Here is a 21,211-nt window from a genome sequence, read left to right on the forward strand (position 1 = left end):
CCCGGCATATGCAAATACATATGCCCTGGGCTCCTCTGATTGGCTCTTGTCGCGGAAGGGGGCAGGGAGAAGGCAGGAGACGGACGTCTTCATTGCTCTTCTCCTGTACAAGCCTCCCCATCGCCTGTCTGAGATGGCGATGGGGTTTTGCGAAGGGTAACGGCAAGCTGGGCTTTCCGTTCCTACATGAATTGCAGTCACCATACAAACGTATGGTGATGCGATTCAGCCACAGAGCGGGGGTGCCGCTGGGGAAGTTAGGGACTTCTCCACGGTAACCCACTCTGTGAATTGCGGTAAGCAGAGAAAAGCCCTATTTAACGCAAAACAGGGCTTTTCTCTGCTGCATGAATAGACTCCTAAATGCCAAAAGCACCACGGGATCCATCTGAAGTCATCACCTTTTCAGTCTTCCTACAAAGAAAGTTTACTGTTCCTCCTTATGTGGAATACAACACTGTCTGCTGATATCAACTGGAGTCCTCAACAGAGTACTTGTGAAATGGCACTATCTAAAGGGGAAAGGTTTCCCTAAAGTTGGCGACCCCTATAAATTGACTGATTTAGTCATGTTTATATAACATTTTATGTAGTTACAGAGGATCTGTCCGGTTTGGAAAGTGTAACTGACATAAATGTGTACAATATAATTGTTGTTGGCTGCTGATACTTTATCAAATACAACAAATTTTTGGAAGGTATACCACCCTGGGCGCTTGGATTAAATAGTGAAAAAAACAATATAGTGCAGTCACTTATTCAAAAGACTTCAGTGTCGTTCCATCTGTTGACAGTATGCTTGATTTCAATTCAGAAGGATGCAGTGCATGAAATAAAGAAAAAATATAGTGTAACACAGTTTTAAGTGAACAAAACAAACGCTTATTCATTTTAAATTTGAGATATTGATTCTAAGTACGTTATTTTATAGTCATTGTGCATCCCATATGGTTTTGAAAACTCTACTACACATTGGGAAATTTGTTCTTGTTTGTTTTAGGTATACGTGGATCAAAACAATCTGGGTCGGAAGACAAGTCCCAAATCCCACAAGAAAGATACCTTGATGAGCTTCAAGCCATTCATGACATTGTGAGTGGGGTACGCCATTCTTCATTGATTAAAGATACCTTGATGTGCTTATTTTGCATCATTCACATAGTGAGTGGGGTACGCCTTGGCTAATATTGGATATAACATCACATACAGAGTTATATTACGTTATAATAATCACGAGGATTTTTTTTTGTTCACTTAAAACTGTGTTACACTATATATATTTTTTCTTTATTTCATGCACTGCATCCTTCTGAATTAAAATCAAGCATACTGTCAACAGATGGAACGACACTGAAGTCTTTTGAATAAGTGACTGCACTATATTGTTTTTTTCACTATTTAATACAAGCGCCCAGGGTGGTATACCTTCCAAAAATTTGTTGTATTTGTTTATGTATTTAAGATTTTTGGTGACATGTAGGGTGGTAAACCATCTAGGGCAGCTCTGACTTGTTTAGCGCCACATAGCAGGGATTCTCTGCTTTTTTTGTCTCATGCTGATACTTTATGTATGTTGATTCCCAATGATACTTTTTTGTTTAATATTAGCTCCAGACACAAGCTTTAGTACTTCCAGAGTTATCATTGTAATGATGGAACTGTACTGAGCCACAAGCACCATGTTCTCTTTTAAAGCAGAAACGTTTCTGATAACGTAGAGACACAGGAGGAATGATCGGTTTGCAAAAAGTAGTGACGTGTCTGTAACAATATAGTACTACATTGCTTGTTTTAGTGGGACATCCCAATACAGCTTGAACATGCCTCCCAACATGACCCTCTCCAGGAGGGACACAATGCTCTGCTTCTGGACTTTCCTCTTAATTTGTGATTGCCAGCACCTGTTTTGAACAGGTTAATGGATAAGAAAGGTGTTTCATCACAGGTGATGGCAATCATAAATTAAGAGCGAAGTCCAGGAGCAGAGCATTCTGTCCATCCAGGAGAGGGTCATGATGGGAGGTACGGCTTGAATGTAGATTACAAGTTAACTCTCATGTACAGCATGACACAGACTGTATCCTGCCAGGCTCTTTTTATGTGTCAGTAAAAACATATCCCTAGAACCTAGCTCTCTCATTACAGTGCTTTACTTGAACATTGTAACTGGAAACACCAATTTTATGTTTTCCAGGAAAACCTTGTTTTGAATAAAAGAAAAAATCCAGCATTACAAACCTTCATCTTCAACATTTCTTGATCTGTCTGCAATTAGTTGCATGCAGGAATGGAGAACTGAAAGTAAAAAAAAATACATATAAAAAAAATCAGGATTTTGGTACTTACCGATAAATCCCTTTCTCCGATTCCACAGGGGCCACTGGAGCGTAGTTACAATGGGGAAATAGTAGGCAGTAATTGGGAGCTGGCACTTTAAAATTCTCACACTGTGGCTAGCTCCTCCCCTACTATCTCCCCTCCAAGCCAGTCTACGTAAAACTGTGCCCGAGGAGAGCTGTAATAAACAAACCGTAAGGTAGAGGAGGTTAATGACGCCCTGTAACCCAGGATAACACAAACCCAACCTGGAACAGAACCTAACAAACAACCGGCTAGCCCGAACTCAACAAGCAGTCATATGGTGATCTGCAAACCATTAAGCAAAAAACAAGGAGGAACAGCGCTGGGCGGGCGTCCAGTGGCCCCTGTGGAATCGGAGAAAGGGATTTATCGGTAAGTACCAAAATCCTGATTTCTCCTTCATCCACTAGGGGCCACTGGAGCGTAGTTACAATGGGGACGTCCCAGAGCTCCCAAAACGGGTGGGAGAGCGCTGAGAGTCCTGTAAAACCGCTCGGCCAAAGTGAGATGCAGAGGCCGCAAAAGTGTCAAACTTGTAGAATTTGACAAAACGAATGTCGGTCTGACCAAGTAGCCGCGCGACATAAAGTATTCATGGAGACCCCACGGGCAGCTGCCCACGAAGGTCCCACCACGCACGTAAAGTGCGCTGAAATGGAAAACGGAGGCTCCCGAGCAACCGCCAAGAAGACTGTATCCAACAGCCCAGCATATGCTGGGACCCTGGCTATTTAGTACGGGAGCATCGTACAGAATAAAGAAGAAAAAACCCTTCGTCGAATAGCCTAAGACCTCTGTAGAGAAAGTCAGCGAGCCCTGACAACAGTCAAAGAGGACTGAAAAACACTAGTGTCAGATTTATATGAAAAACGGACATGCCCTTTGGGAGAAACGACCGCTGAGGCCGAAGCTCAGCCGGGGGAGTTGCTAATAGAGTACTCCCTGAAAGAGAGCCCGAACTTACGGGCGCCAGGCTAATTTCTTTTGGAAGAAAACCGAAAAAGGCAGGGACCGAAAATTCAGGTCAATGTGGTTTGAAGCGCAGCGGAGCAAAACCTCCCAGAGAAACCAAAGATTACGGCTGAATGGTAACTGAAAGAAGGGGAAAACCCCATTTTATCCTTATTATGTCCCATACAGCTTTCCAAAAGTGGCAAAAGCGAGAAGAGGTAACAGACTTCTGAAATCGGGGCCTAGTAGGCCTAACCGAACTAGGGAACTCCTCCCTTCTGAGGGCTCGTGAACAGTCACATGGTTAAATGAAACCAGTGTAAGATTGAACAAAGAAAAGGACCCTGTTGAAGTAGACAGTCCAGTCGAGGTAGGAGCCAAGGCTCCTCTACCGACAACAGTTGTAGCCGTATCTTCAAGTCATGGGTGGCCCAACCAGAGCCACCGAGAGGACTAGCACGCATATTCTCCTCCTGTGTTACCGAAAGTGAGGTAGAAATAGAAAAGGAGGCAGGATAGAATAACCAGAAACTCCCAGGAGCCCTAAGGGCATCCTCGGCTACTGCCACCAGAGCTCACGTCGGTGAGTAGTAAAGGGTTAAAGAGTCAGTCAGAACGCCCTGAGGTCGATTCGAAATCTCCGCCCACAGCAGACCAGCTGACAAAACTCCGGGGAATGTTCCCTCACCCAGGAGTCTGACCTGGTGGCCTGATCTGGAAAGAAGATTGTTGTCCCCCGCTCAGAGGGGAATGTAGGCGACCACTCATTGCGTCGCAGCTTGACTGAAGAAATAGAGTACCTGGTACCGAGGAAGGAAAAATCCTCCGACGGACCCTGTTGAGAAAACGTTTATGAGGAGCATAAATCGGATCTTCAGAAGCCACGTAATGTACAGAGTGGGATAGTAGCAGTAGATTGTCCCATTAGGGAACCAACGTCAACCCCTTGAAAAAGAGTTATTCTGTGATCTTCCTGAACCCTGTGGGAGCGGAAGAGAGACCGAAAGAAAAGGACTTACAGTGAAAATGAGAATCCTGTAATGCGACTGAGTAAAGCCCGATGAGGAAACCCAACGGAAATCAGTAAACAGGCATCCCTGAAGACAAGGGATGCGTAAAACTCCCTTTCTTGTTCAACTAGCAATCACAGACTGAAAGGATTCTAAGGCCAGAATAGGCCTGGCCGAGCCAACTGGCTTCGGAACGTGAAAAGAAAACAAAGGCCTGAGAACTGTCCCGATTCAAATGATATGTAAAAAACAGGGATCAACACCCTTTGCGGTTACAAGCATATGGAGCGCCGCCTGCATTATGACTCTCTTGTCATCGTAAATCGGTCGACCCCTGCCGAGTGACTCCCGAGACGGTTGTACTCCCAAATCTAGTCTGTAACCGCCCAAGCCTTCTTCCACCGACCTGCGCCTACCCTGGGACCCTCCAGGTGGTAGGAAAGTCTGACCTTTAGTGTGTGTATAGGATGATGTAAAATCAGACTGGACCGAGGATGCTGAACCTCTGCTTCAGCTTTTTTTTTTTTTTCTGAGATCCCCTGGCGACAGAGATATCGCCCGTGTGGAATCGGAAGCCTGAAAGGGCATGGTAAAAATCTAAAGGAAAGACCGGTAAAGGTCTGTCTTGGAGCTGGGGCAGAAGTAGGAGAAAGCAAAGTGGACTTACCTCCAATGGTTCAAGAAATCCTGCAGAAAGTTCCTTCCCCTGAACCATCTGCCCCGTAGGATTTCATGTTCACCTGTCACTGTCGCAGCCCCAGAGGTCGTCGGGTTAAGACAGCCCAAAGCGAAAATGCAGGTTCCGAGACTGCAGACGTGGAGACCTCCAAAGAACATAAAGCAGAATCGTGATTCTGACCCGTACCAAAGTATCAATTGATCCGGATGCGAAACATCCTGTAACCTAGAGGACAATTGTTCCACAACCTACCTGCTCCGGACAAGGTAGAACCCTGCTGCCGTATATGTCTTCGATGGATCCCTGAGCAAGGTTGCCTCAGGAAAATGGCAGCTTGTTGGACCGGCGATACATCGAGGGGTATACCCTGGAGAGGTTCTGATACCCTTTCCTGCCGTCTGCGGGGAAAGGATAGGAAAACAAACATTGTTTGATACCTGAAATTGTGTATTCGGGTGTCTGCCGGCCGTCTACCGGAGCCTGCCCAGCTCTTCCGAAACTGGGCCAGTCGCTGTCATTTCGTCATCGGCGTCGAACCCTGATGGACTTGACATGTCCGCCTCCTTTACCTGCAGTCTCAGACGAACTGCTGTATAATGCACCTGGATATTCTGAGACACAGGTTCAGACTCCACAGAAAACAGACATCATCAGTATTGTAACATGGAAGGTTAACAAGGTTCCTTTAGAAACCTGGAGAGGTGAAATGACGTACAAGGTCTCTGGTTACAAGTGACATTACCTGTATAATCTGAGCTGTTCAAACAGGAGTGTCCTGCAGGTGCGTGGAGGGCTCTGCAGATGGCTCCACCGCATACTTCACACCTAAGAGGGAATTCTTTGACTATCCCAGGTGAGACAAACGAAAGGAGAAAAGGTGGGTTAAATAAACACAGCCCTATGTAAGGTCTGCACTATAATGTGTAGTGACCGACACGATTCAAATAAACTTTCTGGAGCAGCGGAGACCTGAACCAGTAACGCTGCGCTGTGGGACAGGAGTCTTAGCCCTAGGCTATAGGAGCTCTCCTTAAAGTTTTGTTTGGATTCAAACCCCTGTTCAGATACCCGCTACTAGCGTACTGAGCCACAGCGCTATTTGTCTGATGCCTTACACACATTCCCCAATTACAAATAGCATTAGTAACTAGTGACACCAAGGAATAATAAAGGGAAGGCAACACCCCGCACTGTATGTAGTGTACCGCTAATTAAGGTGCACCCGATGTTTCTCGGAGGTTCCGCTGGCTTTACAAAATGGTGACCAGCCTGTGAGAACAGATGGGTGAAAATGTTATGTGGCAAGGTGGGGTATTCGGTTTCTAGAAAACATTGCGGAAGTGTTTGTTTTATCCCCTATATATGGTATTGTATGGATATATCTATATACATACCCACACACTTAAATATATATATACAAACATATCTATATATATCTATATACACACACCACAGTGAACCCATGCACCTAATAGGGCAGATAAATACTGTGCACCTAATAGGGTAGATAATTACTGTGCACCTAATAGGGTAGATAAATACTGTGTATTTGTAGGGTAAAGAAATACTGCACAGTAGATTTTTAATTATCCCTGCTCCTGTAATAGAGCAGGTTTCCTGATCTAAATGTCTGAAATGGGGCAGAGGACTCCCCTGCAGGAGGAATGTAGCCAAAGCAAGATGTTACAATATTTCTGCAGCACACTGCACAGAAAAGCTACAAACTCCAGAGACAGGTGTGTTGCCTAGAGACAATGAGAGCTGGGAGCCTCCACCGGGGGGAATAAGCTTCACCCCCCTTCCCCCCTCATACCTTATACATGTAAAGAATCCTCCCTGCACAGCCAGGAGAGGAAAGGAGCTTTCAGTGGCCCGGGGAGCGGGGGACTGTGGAGCGGCGTCTCGTCATGCTGCAGCGGCTGGGGAGCGGAGAAAGCCCGCCGTACAGAGCGGGAGTTAGCTCCGCCCCGGCGCCAAATTCAAATCCGCTGTATAGTACGCGGAAAGCGCCCATGCATCCCCCGGCCGCCTGTATGCTGCGGCCGGGGAGCGATGTGCGGCCGGGGAGCGGAAAGCCTGAGCCCGCCGAACGGAGCGGGAGTTAGCTCCGCCCCCCTGCTCCGGTCACTTTCAAATTAAAACCGCACTATCATCCGGCTGCCTGTGTCACAACTGAGGGCCTGAGCTGACGGGAGGCAGCCTCAGTTGTAGGGGCTGAGATGTACCGGAACCTGGGAGGTTGTATCAGACCCCTGGACATGTAAGTAACATGAATAATAACTGCCCGAAGGCGTGACCACGACAACTTGGATAAAAGTCAATGATGTTTATTATGACAACTCCGCAACACAGCAGCAGTAAAAGAAAACGTAAAAGTCAGCAAAGAATAAATACAGTTCCTGGGTACTACAGGATGGCAGGAGCCACAGGGCACTGGTAGTGTGAGATAGTTCTTATGATCTTCTAGATGGAAAGTCTTTACCAGGCCCGACTGTAGCAATGGAGATAACCCAGGATTGTGCCAGCTGGTGTTCCAGGAAAAGCTGGGTTGCTGAAGATAAAACAGCTGCTGTGGATACTGGCTGGAACCAGACTGTTGTTAGCACGGAGTGGATACTGGCTGGAACCAGTTAAATAATAAATGAACTTGGGAGCGATGAAATATGAACTGAAATGTAGAACTTGAGAGCGGAGAAATAATAATACCGGTGGAGAGTGGTAAAGTGTAGAAAGGACACCGGCCCTTTAAGGGAAGCTGTACTCTGCTGGAAGCTGAGCTGGAAGCAGGTAATGTTGTAGCTGGAAACAGATGAATCCACAATGGATTGGAGAGTCAGGCTACACCGCAGGTGGAATGCTGGTGCGGGTCTCTATGGTGGAAGTCTTGAGACAGGAGCTGGAACCTGGAAGACAATCACAGGAGAGAGACAAACAGGAACTAGGTTTGACAACCAAAGCACTGACGCCTTCCTTGCTCAGGCACAGTGTATTTATACCTGCAGCAAGGAAGGGATTGGCTAGGCAATTATGCAGATTATCAATACTGAGAACAGATTGGTGGAAATGATCAGCTGACAGAATCCAAGATGGCTGCGCCCATGCAGACACTTGGAGGGAAGTTTGGTTTGTAATCCATGTGGTAATGAAAACAGTAATGGCGGCGCCGGCCACCGGAGACAGGAGGCGCCAGGCTGACAGATGCACATCCAACCACGCGGACACAGCGGAGGCCGCGGCTGACGTAATCGCCACTCTGACACTCTGCATGCAGAAGCTCAGGGACGGCGGCGGAGGCCGCGGGAGACGCCATGCCAGATGTAATAAGGCGTTACTGTGACAGCGTCTCAGAGAGACAGGAGAGGATGCAGGAATGTGAACATTAGGATAACAGATGGGATCCGGTCCTGGAGCGCTGAGCCAGCCTTAGGAGGCATCTGATGGGTAAGAAATGGCGTCCAGATACCCGGATCGTGACAGCACCCCCCCCTTTAGGAGTGGCCCCAGGACACTTCTTTGGCTTTTGAGGAAACTTGGAATGGAATCTCCGGACCAAGGCAGGAGCATGGACATCAGAAGCATTGGTCCATGAACGTTCCTCAGGACCATAACCCTTCCAGTCAATAAGATATTGTAGTTGACCGTAACGGTGACGTGAGTCCAGGATCTTGGCCACTTCATACTCAACGCCTCGTTGAGTTTGGACTTTCGGAGTTGGAGGAAGTGAGGAATGAAACCGATTCAAGATCAGCGGTTTCAACAGGGAAACATGGAATGTCCTGGGTATTTTTAAGAAGGGAGGCAACTGGAGACTGTAAGCAACAGGATTGATGACTTGTTCAATCTTGAAAGGACCGATATAGCGAGGTGCAAACTTCATACTGGGAACTCTTAACCTCAAATTCTTCGTGGATAACCATACCCGATCACCCACCTTGAGAGCAGGAACTGCTCGACGCTTCTTATCCGCAAACTTCTTGTACCTGAACGATGCCTTGAGCAGAGCTGATCGTACGCTCTTCCAGATATTGGCAAACTGATGCAAGGTGATATCCACTGCGGGAACAGAAGTTGCTGGAAGCGGTTGGAACTCAGGGACTTTAGGATGGAATCCAATGTTAGTGAAGAATGGTGTTGAAGCAGATGAAGAATGATACTGGTTGTTATGACAGAACTCGGCCCAGGGAAGTAATTGAACCCAGTCATCTTGAGAGGAGGACACATAGATGCGGAGGAAGGCCTCCAAGTCCTGATTCACCCTCTCGGTTTGACCATTGGTCTGAGGATGGTAAGCCGTGGAAAACTTTAGCTTGACTTGGAGGACTTGACATAAACTTCGCCAGAATTTGGCTGTGAATTGAACTCCTCGATCTGATATAATTTCTTCAGGAAGACCGTGGAGTCGGAAGATCTCTTGTATGAATACTTGAGCCAACTTGGAAGCTGACGGAAGACCGGTGAGAGGAATGAAGTGTGCCATCTTGGTGAACCGGTCAACTACCACCCAGATGGTATTGAACTTGTTGCACATGGGTAAGTCTGTAATGAAATCCATCGACAAGTGGGTCCATGGTCGACGGGGAACGGATAGTGGAACCAGTTGCCCCGCAGGCGACTGGCGGGATACTTTATGTTGGGCACACTTTGGGCAAGATGCAATAAACTCCAAGACGTCCTTTTTCAGAGTTGGCCACCAATAGGACCTAGAGATAAACTCCAGGGTTTTTTGGATACCTGTATGTCCGGCAAAACGGGAAGCATGGGTCCAATGCATGAGCTTCTTCCTTAGCATCGGCTTCACAAAACTTTTCCCTGATGGGGGCGTAGAGTCCATCCCTACCGTGGAGAATGCCAACGGATTTATAATAGGATGCTTGTCTGAAGACTCTGACTCATTTTCTTGCTCCCATGAGCGGGAAAGGGCATCGGCCTTGCGATTCTGAGAGCCCGGACAGAACTGGAGTTTAAAGTCGAACCTGGAAAAGAAAAGTGCCCATCTGGCCTGACGAGGGTTGAGACATTGTGCGCCCTTCAGGTATAAAAGGTTCTTGTGGTCTGTAAGTATGGTGATTGAATGAGAAGCTCCCTCCAACAGATACCTCCACTCTTCTAGAGCGAGCTTGATGGCTAGCAACTCCTGGTCGCCAATGGCATAGTTGCGCTCAGCTGGGGAGAACTTCCGGGAGAAGAAACTGCAAGGGTGTAAATGGCCATCTTTAGCCCTCTGAGATAACACCGCTCCTACTCCAACGGAGGAGGCATCCACCTCTAAGATGAAAGGAGAGTCGATGTCAGGCTGTTTCAGAACAGGCGCAGAGATGAACCTTTGTTTTAAAAGATGAAATGCTTGCATGGCTTCTTCAGACCACTTGGACGGGTTAGCACCCTTCTTAGTGAAAGCAGTAATAGGCGCCACAATGGTGGAAAAGTCTCGTATAAACTTTCGGTAATAGTTGGCGAACCCTAAGAACCTCTGGACCCCTTTGAGGGTTAAGGGTACGGGCCAATTTTGGATTGCTTGTAGTTTCTCAGGATCCATCTCTAGTCCGGAACCGGACACAATGTACCCTAGAAACGGAATGGACTTGACTTCAAAGACGCATTTTTCTAATTTGCAATAGAGATGATTGACACGGAGACGGGACAGAACCTCTTTAACCCAAAAACGATGTTCCTCTAAATCGTTGGCAAAAATGAGGATATCGTCTAGATAGACCACGACATGACGGTATAGAATGTCTCTGAAGATCTCATTGACAAAATGCTGGAAGACAGCTGGAGCATTGCTCAATCCGAAGGGCATGACGAGGTACTCATAATGTCCGTCACGGGTGTTAAAGGCGGTCTTCCACTCGTCACCCTCACGGATCCGGATGAGATTGTATGCACCTCGCAAGTCCAGCTTTGTAAAGATGGTAGCTCCGCTAACTCTGTCAAAGAGCTCAGTAATCAGGGGTAAAGGATAACGGTTCTTGATGGTAATGTCGTTCAAACCTCTGTAGTCGATGCACGGCCGCAGACCACCATCTTTCTTTTTTACAAAAAAGAAGCCTGCGCCGGCTGGAGAAGAAGAAGGTCGAATGAACCCCTTTGCTAGGTTCTCTTTAATATATTCCTCCATAGAATGCGTCTCAGGCAGAGACAACGGATAAGTTCGGCCTCGAGGTGGAACCTTCCCTGGAACGAGATCAATCGGACAGTCCCATTCTCTATGAGGAGGAAGGATATCAGCAGAAGCTTTACTGAACACATCCGTGAAATCTTGATATGGAGGAGGTGGAACATCAGACGACCTGGGGGAGGAAGAACAGACAGGCAATACTTTAAACAAACATGTCTCAGCACAGGAGGAACCCCATGCCAGGATTTGCGTAGTCATCCAATCAATTGTAGGATTGTGAAGACGGAGCCATGGAAGGCCCAGGACCACAGGATGTGTGGCTCTTGGAATCACTAAAAAAGAAATAAGTTCGGAATGAAGAACTCCCACTCTCAGAGGAACTGGTAGAGTCCTTAAAGAAATAACTGCATCAAAAATTTTGCTGCCATCCACGGCAGTTAAAGAAATGGACGAAGGAAGTCTCTCGGTGGGTAGGGACCACCGTTTAACATAGGCTTCGGTAATAAAGTTCCCAGCTGCTCCGGAATCAAGGAGGGCAATGACGTTCCGATAACGTTGAGCAACTTGAAGCGAGACTGGGAGATTACAATCTTGAGGAGATGGAGAGGAGATCATTACTCCTAGCCGGCCCTCTCCTTGGCCAGCTAGGATTTGGAGTTTCCCGGACGTTTGGGACAGGCATTAATGGTGTGAGACGGAGCTGCACAATAGAGACAGAGAGACTCGGAGAGGCGTCTTCGGCGCTCAGCAGGAGTTAAATGGGAACGGCCAAGTTGCATGGGCTCATCTTTAGATGGTGACAGTTGACGAGGAGGAGCAGAAGATTTTGGAGCAGATGATCTTCCACGCTCAGTTGCTCTCTCTCTGAAACGTAAATCAACTTTCGTGCAGAGTGAGATTAGCTCATCTAACTTAGAAGGTAAGTCTCTGGTAGCTAACTCGTCTTTAATACGCTCAGATAAGCCATGCCAGAATGCAGCATACAGGGCCTCGTCGTTCCATGCCAGTTCGGATGCCAGGATCTGGAACTGTATCAGATATTGTCCTACAGTACGTGACCCCTGGCGTAAACGGAGAATCTCGGATGAAGCTGAGGTTACCCGGCCTGGCTCGTCGAAGATGCGCCTGAATGTTGACACGAAGGCAGTGTAGGAAGATAGCAGGGTGTCAGACCTCTCCCATAACGGTGATGCCCAATCAAGGGCTGAGCCACTGAGAAGAGAAATAATGTAGGCAATTTTTGTACGGTCACTGGGAAAATTGCCAGGTTGTAGCTCAAACTGAATCTCACACTGGTTGAGAAATCCCCTGCAGAATCTTGGAGATCCGTCAAATTTTGCTGGCGTTGGAAGATGAAGACGTGGAGCAGAAATGGGTAAGGTGGGTGGGGTTATAGCTGGAGTCACTGTGGTTGACGCACCAGACGCGCCTGATCCACGGAGAGTTGTCTGAATCCCATCCAGCCGAGTAGAGAGATCCTGGAGACAGCGGATGATGTGGCCCTGTGCAGCCTCCTGATGTTCTAGTCGGGCTGCCAGTTCTTGCATCGGCCTGGCCGCTTGATCCTGGTCTCCGGCTGGATTCATTAGGTCAGTGCTTACTGTCACAACTGAGGGCCTGAGCTGACGGGAGGCAGCCTCAGTTGTAGGGGCTGAGATGTACCGGAACCTGGGAGGTTGTATCAGACCCCTGGACATGTAAGTAACATGAATAATAACTGCCCGAAGGCGTGACCACGACAACTTGGATAAAAGTCAATGATGTTTATTATGACAACTCCGCAACACAGCAGCAGTAAAAGAAAACGTAAAAGTCAGCAAAGAATAAATACAGTTCCTGGGTACTACAGGATGGCAGGAGCCACAGGGCACTGGTAGTGTGAGATAGTTCTTATGATCTTCTAGATGGAAAGTCTTTACCAGGCCCGACTGTAGCAATGGAGATAACCCAGGATTGTGCCAGCTGGTGTTCCAGGAAAAGCTGGGTTGCTGAAGATAAAACAGCTGGTGTGGATACTGGCTGGAACCAGACTGTTGTTAGCACGGAGTGGATACTGGCTGGAACCAGTTAAATAATAAATGAACTTGGGAGCGATGAAATATGAACTGAAATGTAGAACTTGAGAGCGGAGAAATAATAATACCGGTGGAGAGTGGTAAAGTGTAGAAAGGACACCGGCCCTTTAAGGGAAGCTGTACTCTGCTGGAAGCTGAGCTGGAAGCAGGTAATGTTGTAGCTGGAAACAGATGAATCCACAATGGATTGGAGAGTCAGGCTACACCGCAGGTGGAATGCTGGTGCGGGTCTCTATGGTGGAAGTCTTGAGACAGGAGCTGGAACCTGGAAGACAATCACAGGAGAGAGACAAACAGGAACTAGGTTTGACAACCAAAGCACTGACGCCTTCCTTGCTCAGGCACAGTGTATTTATACCTGCAGCAAGGAAGGGATTGGCTAGGCAATTATGCAGATTATCAATACTGAGAACAGATTGGTGGAAATGATCAGCTGACAGAATCCAAGATGGCTGCGCCCATGCAGACACTTGGAGGGAAGTTTGGTTTGTAATCCATGTGGTAATGAAAACAGTAATGGCGGCGCCGGCCACCGGAGACAGGAGGCGCCAGGCTGACAGATGCACATCCAACCACGCGGACACAGCGGAGGCCGCGGCTGACGTAATCGCCACTCTGACACTCTGCATGCAGAAGCTCAGGGACGGCGGCGGAGGCCGCGGGAGACGCCATGCCAGATGTAATAAGGCGTTACTGTGACAGCGTCTCAGAGAGACAGGAGAGGATGCAGGAATGTGAACATTAGGATAACAGATGGGATCCGGTCCTGGAGCGCTGAGCCAGCCTTAGGAGGCATCTGATGGGTAAGAAATGGCGTCCAGATACCCGGATCGTGACAGCCTGTAAGTGTGTATGCTGCGGCCGGGGAGAGTGTGTCCTTTGCTGGAATCGAACCCTAGCTCGTGGGCATCGTAACCATAGGTGTTACCACTCTGCCATGAGAGCTATGCTAATTATTACACAGATATATGATATATGTAAATGTATCACCCGGCTGCCTGTATGCTGCAGCCGGGGAGTGAAGAGCGCTGAGCCCGCTTACAGAGCGGGCTGAAGCTCCGCCCCCCCACATAATGGCGCCAATTTCAAGTTAGTAAGCCTTTTATGCACTCCAGCCTGTCTGACTGGAGAGTATAGGGGAGCCTGTCCATCCATGTATTAAAACACTGAAACTGAAAAATGTAAAAACATACATCAGTCTGGAGGGGGAGGGGGGGAGATTGTACTCACCGCTTCCTTCCGTCAGGCGTTTCGACCCAGCGGCCCCAACACGCGCCGCACGCAGCGGTGTCCGGCCATTTTTGATACTCACCGTTGCCATGCTGCCGGAATCTTCTGCTGGATAGAGTGGCCCCGACACACGCCGCACGCAGCGGTGTCCGGCCAACTCAGGAGAGCTCAGTGTCTCCCTCAGCCGGGGCCCATCCCGAGCCGCACGCAGCTGCGATGGGACCCCGCCGGCAGCTCCCGCGGTGCAGACTGGCAGTGGCAGAGCTGCCAGTCTGTGAGTGTGTGAAAGAAAAATAAAATAATAAAGAAAAAAGAAAAAATTCTTCAGCTAAACCCAAGTGAACCAGCTACCTCGGGCACTAAACTGGCTAAAGACTGGCTTGGAGGGGAGATAGTAGGGGAGGAGCTAGCCACAGTGTGAGAATTTTAAAGTGCCAGCTCCCAATTACTGCCTACTATTTCCCCATTGTAACTACGCTCCAGTGGCCCCTAGTGGATGAAGGAGAAAAATGGATTCTTGATAAGAACCTTTAACTGAGTAAAATATTGTTCCTGACATTTGCACAGTACACATACTCTGGTGATTAGTGCTTGCAATGTACATAGGGGATCGGAGTGAAAAAAATGACACCATATTTGTGTATTTTATTGTGCAGTTATTCGACATGAAGTCTGCCAGTGTGAACAAATTAAAGCCCCATCAACCCTATGTTTATAGAATCATTTAACCCTAAAGTGTAATATTGTAGGTATAACCCATGAAAGTACAATACACAACTATTTAGTACAGTAGGGTCTATTTATCAAAGTCCCCCACCCCAATAATAATGCAGAAACAGTAAACAGCAGGTATTTGCTTACCTTTGCCTTCAGACGTATATCTTCGGGATCGACTTTTTGTAAGTAGATTGTCAATGTCTTCTTCATAGCTATCTGGTGATATTTCTCTCTGTAAATAGAAAATCAACTGACTAGAGTAATAAGGGGGCCTAGGACTAAGTTTCCTACAACAGTGTTACTTCCAATGGTACTACATGGTTAAGAGTACCCCCACCCCAAGTGGGGTCAAGCCACTGCTAATCAATCAAAGCAGCTTTCTTAAGATCTGACCAAGTAGATCGATGCTGCTGTATATTAATCTACTGGTCTATTTTATGGGCCCTGTAGTTTTCCTGTATTTCTCATTATTGCTTGCAATAATGAGAAATGTGTATACAACTGATATAACATGTAAAAACACAAAAACAACAATCTAGTGCAGCATGTTCACAACAGATGTTGATTACAAATAAAGCGGCAGATGTATTAACCTGGATAAGGCATAAGGTAGTGATAAACCAGTGATAAATGCAAGGTGATAAACGCATCAGCCAATCACCTCCTAACTGTTAATTTACATATTGGAGCTGATTGGCTGGTGCCTTTATCACCTTGCATTTATCACTGGTTTATCACTTCCTTATGCCTTCTCCAGGTAATACATCTGCCCCAAAGTGCTTTATAGGCACAATTTCCCTTGTATTGCATAAATGTTCAAATACAAGTTAAAAAGGTAATATTTAATAAAAGTTCCAAAAAATAAAGAAATGTAAAAAAATGCCATTGATGTTCACAAGTAATATATTCCAAATTGATGAGGGTGGCTTCCTACCAGATTATGGAGTGAAAATGTGCACATAGAAACCGGATACTGTTTGTACTGTATGTCCACTTTTCACTCCATATTCTCCATGGATTTATATGAATAAGATATTGGTTTAAGTGGGTTTTGTTAAGTATATATTTCAATTAAATATTTTTTCACAGTTTGTGGTTTTTCTTATATCTATGCAGCAAAGGATATGTACAGTTACATTTATTCATGTATAGCAACTTAGTACATTGATAGTTTAGCACTTAAAGATAACAGGAGAGAGGGGCAATGACTAAATTTAAAATAAATGCTGTGTTACATACATTTCAGACCTTGCCATATCATGGTATTGGTAATACAACCTCCTCACTGGCTACTTATCCCCTTCAGAATAGGAATGAAAATTGATGGGTCTAGAATCTATGGTCTTCATAAATGATTCCATCGGTGGTAGGAAACCATCAATGGTTTTCAATGGCCATAAATGCAGTAGCTGGAGGCTGGACTCAACAGGCATCTTTCCAATCAGGGAATGCAGGTTGCGCTAGGGAATAGAGCTAAACTTTGTTCCCGCAGTGATATGGGAAAAAACCTTTGCCATGCTCTCTGCAATCAGTTGATGGCCATCCCTACTTCAGAATCAAGTTCCAAATCCACATCCTTACGTATAAAGCCATGAATTTTTCCTCCCCCACATACATCTCCTGCTTCATCTCTGTCTACACTTATTCCCACCTATTCTATTCTTCACAGTGATTGGTGCTTCATCTCTGTTCTGGTCACTTCCTCCCGTCCCTATCTCCATGATTTCTCCAACAGTGCCCCCACATTCCTCCTCTGGAACGCTGTCCCTCGCCAAGTCCAACTTTCTTCCAGCCTTCCCAGCTTTAAATATTCCCTATAAACACACCTTTTCATTAAAGCCTACCAGCCCTACTCTTAACCACTCTCTCACTCCCTCTTCCTACTCATATTGTCCCTCTCCACCTATTTGCCCCACTCTTGTAGAATGCAAGCTCTCAGACAGGGCCCTCTGTCCTCTTGTTTCTCCCTTGTTTTAGATGTATTTAACATGCTTGTTCCAAGTAGCCATGTTGTCCAAACAGACGTTATAAAAGCTTACATGGGAACACTAGGTGGCACCAAATACATAAAATTAACATTACACTAACATCTTCCTTTTTTAAATATACTATATAGTATAAACTAACCACTAATGCTAACTAGGGAACTGATTCACAGATGGATGCAGATCACTGCATACGTAGCCAAATCTGCGTCCATTTCCTCCCATGCTGGCGGCCGCCCAGCACAGGGCAAGGCCAATAATGTGTAATGGACCGCCTCCCGATGTGTCCGCAATTAATTGTGGATGCATCAAACTAAGGTTGACCCTGGCAGTGTGGCAATGCTATGCTGTCAGGCGGTCGGCCACTATTTTTTTCAGAGCAGCTGCATGTGACATCACGCAGCCACCCCGAAAATAGTTATGGTGCATGCCCATTCTGCATGTCCCCCCCAATGCTGCATAGCCGCTCTGCGAACGCCCACCCCTGTCAATCACTCTGTGGACGTATCCTCCATGGATGCGGCCACAATGTGTAAGGTCGCACACTGTGGCCAGTGTGTGTGCGCAGACCAGATGGACGCGGCTGCTGCATACAGACGCGCGGCTGCGTCTATCTCTGAATCAGGCCCAATGTCCTCTATTAGTTTTTTTTAAACCATAAATGAAGTCTGTCAGGTGGCCATGACTGATGTCCATGAGTATAGACAGGATATTGTTGAGCCGAAGTTGAATTTTGTTGGGCAGGAGAATGTATAACTGTAGCAGGTGAAGAATATAAACTGCCATCTGGTATGCTTGCATGTTCCATATTCTAATTTTCTCCATATTCTTATGGTATAATGACCTGTGGCCTTTTAAATGCCATTGGTGGAACCTGTTCTATAGTCAGGCCGGGAACAATTTACATGTAGAATTGGCTGCTCAGCTACTCGTAAATCCACATGACTGCGTCTCTACAAAGTCCCAACCACATCCACAAGATATAAGCATGGTAAAAGTTTCCATACAGGAACCAATTCTCCAGCGGCCTGTGTGATCTCCAGGAATGGGCTTCTTATGAATTGGCTCCCCAATAGCAAATTTAGGTAACTTCTTAGTGAATACCCCAACTAAGAAATATGCAAAAAGAAGAGGCTTCTTAAAGTTGGCAATTAATGACTTATGACCAGTCTTCACTGTGATCATGTCCCGGCCGTATAGAAAATAATGAAAATGGAAACTAGCAAACACAAGGCTCAAGCACTCCATTTCAATTAGAGTATAATTCTGCCAGAGCCGTAACTAGGTGTGTGACAAGTGTGCTCTGCCCACAGCGCATATGCACTGAGGGCGGAGAAGTAGCACATCTTCCCCTCCGCAGCTACCCCCATCCACCACACGACACAGCTGGCAAGCACCCACGAACGCATCAATCTGCCACCGCTGTCCGCCCGCAGTTTCAGTGCTGCCACTTGCTTGTCTCCCTTGAAGGGAGTCCTTTCCAGGCTGTCAGAAACCCCACCCCGTGGCCGCCCACCCGCGTCCACCGTGGCATGCCAACACCCGCGATCACAATCTGCCGCTGCCGCTTGCCTGCCTCCCTTGAAGGGAGTCCTTTCCAGGCTGTCAGCAACCCCTTCCTGCGGCCGCCCACCCACTTCCACCGCAGCCTGCCAGCATCCGCGATCACATTAATCCGCCGCTGCCGGCCACTTCAGCGCTGCTGGCGCCGCTTGCCTGTCTCCCTGGAAGGGAGTCCTTTCCAGGCTGTCAGCAGCCCCTCCCCGCGGTCGCCCACCCGCGGCCACTGCGGCCTGCCAGCACCTGCGATCACATCAATCTGCCGCCGGCCGCTTCAGCGCTGCTGGCGTCGCTTGCCTGTCTCCATTGAAGGAGCAGTCAGCAGCGACTGTGTTAGGACTGAAGCAGATCTACAAGGCTCCACATTCCACACACACGTGAGTGTAGGAAGGAGAGTTCTGAGCAGTAGGGGGCTGAGGCAGAGGAGCAGACTGGTGAGGCACAGAGGCGAGGGGGGGTGGGGGACTTTAGAATTTAAACACAGTGGCCAGCATAATATGGCGGTAGGGTTTTTGAAAACAGTGGCCAGCATGATTTGTGGGTGAGGGGGGCTTTACATACAGAGGCCAGCTTACACACACATGGGATCAGCAGCTCCACACTAATTGTCCCTCACTGTTCCCTACAGTCATCCTCACTGCACCCTACATTCACCTTCACTGCACCGTACACTCACCATCACTGCTTCCTACTCCCACCCAGGGTCTGCCACCCCCCAACCCTTGCTGGCATCTGCTGACGTCATGCCGCCGCTAGATACCTATTGCTTGGACCCACCCCACCCTCCTCTCACACTGGGAAGCAATAATTGCAAGAAACAGCTCTGCTCCCACCCTCCCTTACTGCTCTCTATAACAACCCTAACTTACTGCTCCCTACACTCACCCACACTGCTCCCTACACTCACCCACACTGCTCCCTACACTCTCCCTCACTGCTACCTACACCCATCCTTTATGCTCCCCACCCACCCTCACTGCTCTCTACTCCTACCCTCCATTGCTATGCTCTACACCGACCATTACTCACTGCTTCCTCCACCCACCCTCATTGCTCCATACACCTAACCTCACTCACTGCTCCCTACACTCACCCTCACTCACTGCTCCCTACACTCACCCTCACTCACTGCTCTCTACAACGACCCTCACTCACTGCTATCTACACCCATCTTATGTGCTCCTCACCCACTCTCACTGCTCTCTACTCCTACCCTCCCTTGCTGTGCTCTACACCGCCTGTTACTCACTGCTCTCTCCACCTACCCTCATTACTCCCTACACTCACTGCTCCCTACACCCTTCCTCACAGTTCCCTACACTCACCTCACTCACTGCTCCCTACACTCTCCCTCACTGCTCTCTACTCCTACCCTCCCTTTCTGTGCTCTACACCAACCGTTACTCATTACTCCCTCCACCCACACTCATTGCTCCCTACACGCACCCTCACTTATTATCCCTACACCTGACCTCACTGCTCTCTCACAAATTACACACTACACACAAATAAAAACCACTACTGCGCTCCTAGATCAGACTTAGGCAGTGGGGGGAGGAGGGTGGCTATCAGAATAAACAAAGATATTAGAATATTATTAATTTATTGTTTTTCAATGTAATAGTTGAATTCTAATTCCCCTCCTTCCTAAGTCTTGCAGCACTACTAGTGTTTTAAATTGTCAATAATATTGTGTAGCATACTGTAAGGGGCACTACTGTGTGGCATAATGTGTACAAGGGGTACTACTGTGTGGCATACTGTATATAAGGGGTACTACTGTGGCATACTGTGTATAACGGGTACTACTGTGGCATACGGTGAGGGCTGGAAATTGAAAGGTTGGAGTAGACCAGCACCTGGAAAGGGAGGGAGAGAGCCAGACTTTGCACTAATAGTGACAGCAGGATACAGTCACTGCTCAGTGTTGGAGCCACTGTCCAATCAAATCTGCCTCACTGACAGGGGAGTGCTCCAAAGTGGGGTGAAGGCATGTCACTGAGGCAGATGTGTTGGTGCCTCTACTGTTTTTTTTTCAATGGGCTCTACCTGCCATAATGAGAAAAAAGGGACGTTACCTGCCATAATGTGTAAAAGGGAGCTCTGCCTGCTGTAATGTGTAAAAGGGGACACTGCCTGCCACAGTGTGTAAAAGGGGACTCTAGCTGCAGTAATGTGTAAAATGGGACTCTACCTGCCGTAATGTGTAAAATGGGTCTCTACCTGGTGTAATGTGTGACAAGGGGATCTATCTGATGTAATGTGTAAAAGGGGACTCTACCTGATGTAATGTGTGTAAGTGGAACTACTGTGCAGTGTAATTTGAATAATGGAGACTATTGTGCAGTGTAATATGACTTGGTATTATATTGTGGCCAATCCCCTTCCTCATGAAGCCATGCCCCCAATTTTTTGTCATACGCCTATGGCACGCACTGGCCCTATTTTAAATACGGGGGGGGGGGCGCGCCAATGCTGTTTCTTGCACACAGCGCTAAAATGTCTAGTTACGGAACTGAATTCTG

The 21,211-nt window shown here is 47.5% G+C and overlaps 1 protein-coding gene across 1 annotated transcript in view; it reads right to left on the reverse strand.

Moving 5' to 3' along the window:
- The window catches only part of TNFSF13B (TNF superfamily member 13b), a 91,021-nt gene that overhangs the window by 14,006 nt on the left and 55,804 nt on the right, over positions 1 to 21,211 (reverse strand). The window contains exons 7-9 of the mRNA XM_063950759.1: positions 19,447 to 19,472; positions 15,286 to 15,317; positions 2,239 to 2,295 (exon numbers count right to left, since the gene is read on the reverse strand). Of these exons, the coding sequence (XP_063806829.1) occupies positions 2,239 to 2,295; positions 15,286 to 15,317; positions 19,447 to 19,472 (115 nt within the window). The remainder of the gene's footprint in view (positions 1 to 2,238; positions 2,296 to 15,285; positions 15,318 to 19,446; positions 19,473 to 21,211) is intronic.

The sequence above is a fragment of the Pseudophryne corroboree genome, chromosome 2, assembly GCF_028390025.1.
Source record: "Pseudophryne corroboree isolate aPseCor3 chromosome 2, aPseCor3.hap2, whole genome shotgun sequence".
Taxonomy (NCBI): domain Eukaryota; kingdom Metazoa; phylum Chordata; class Amphibia; order Anura; family Myobatrachidae; genus Pseudophryne; species Pseudophryne corroboree.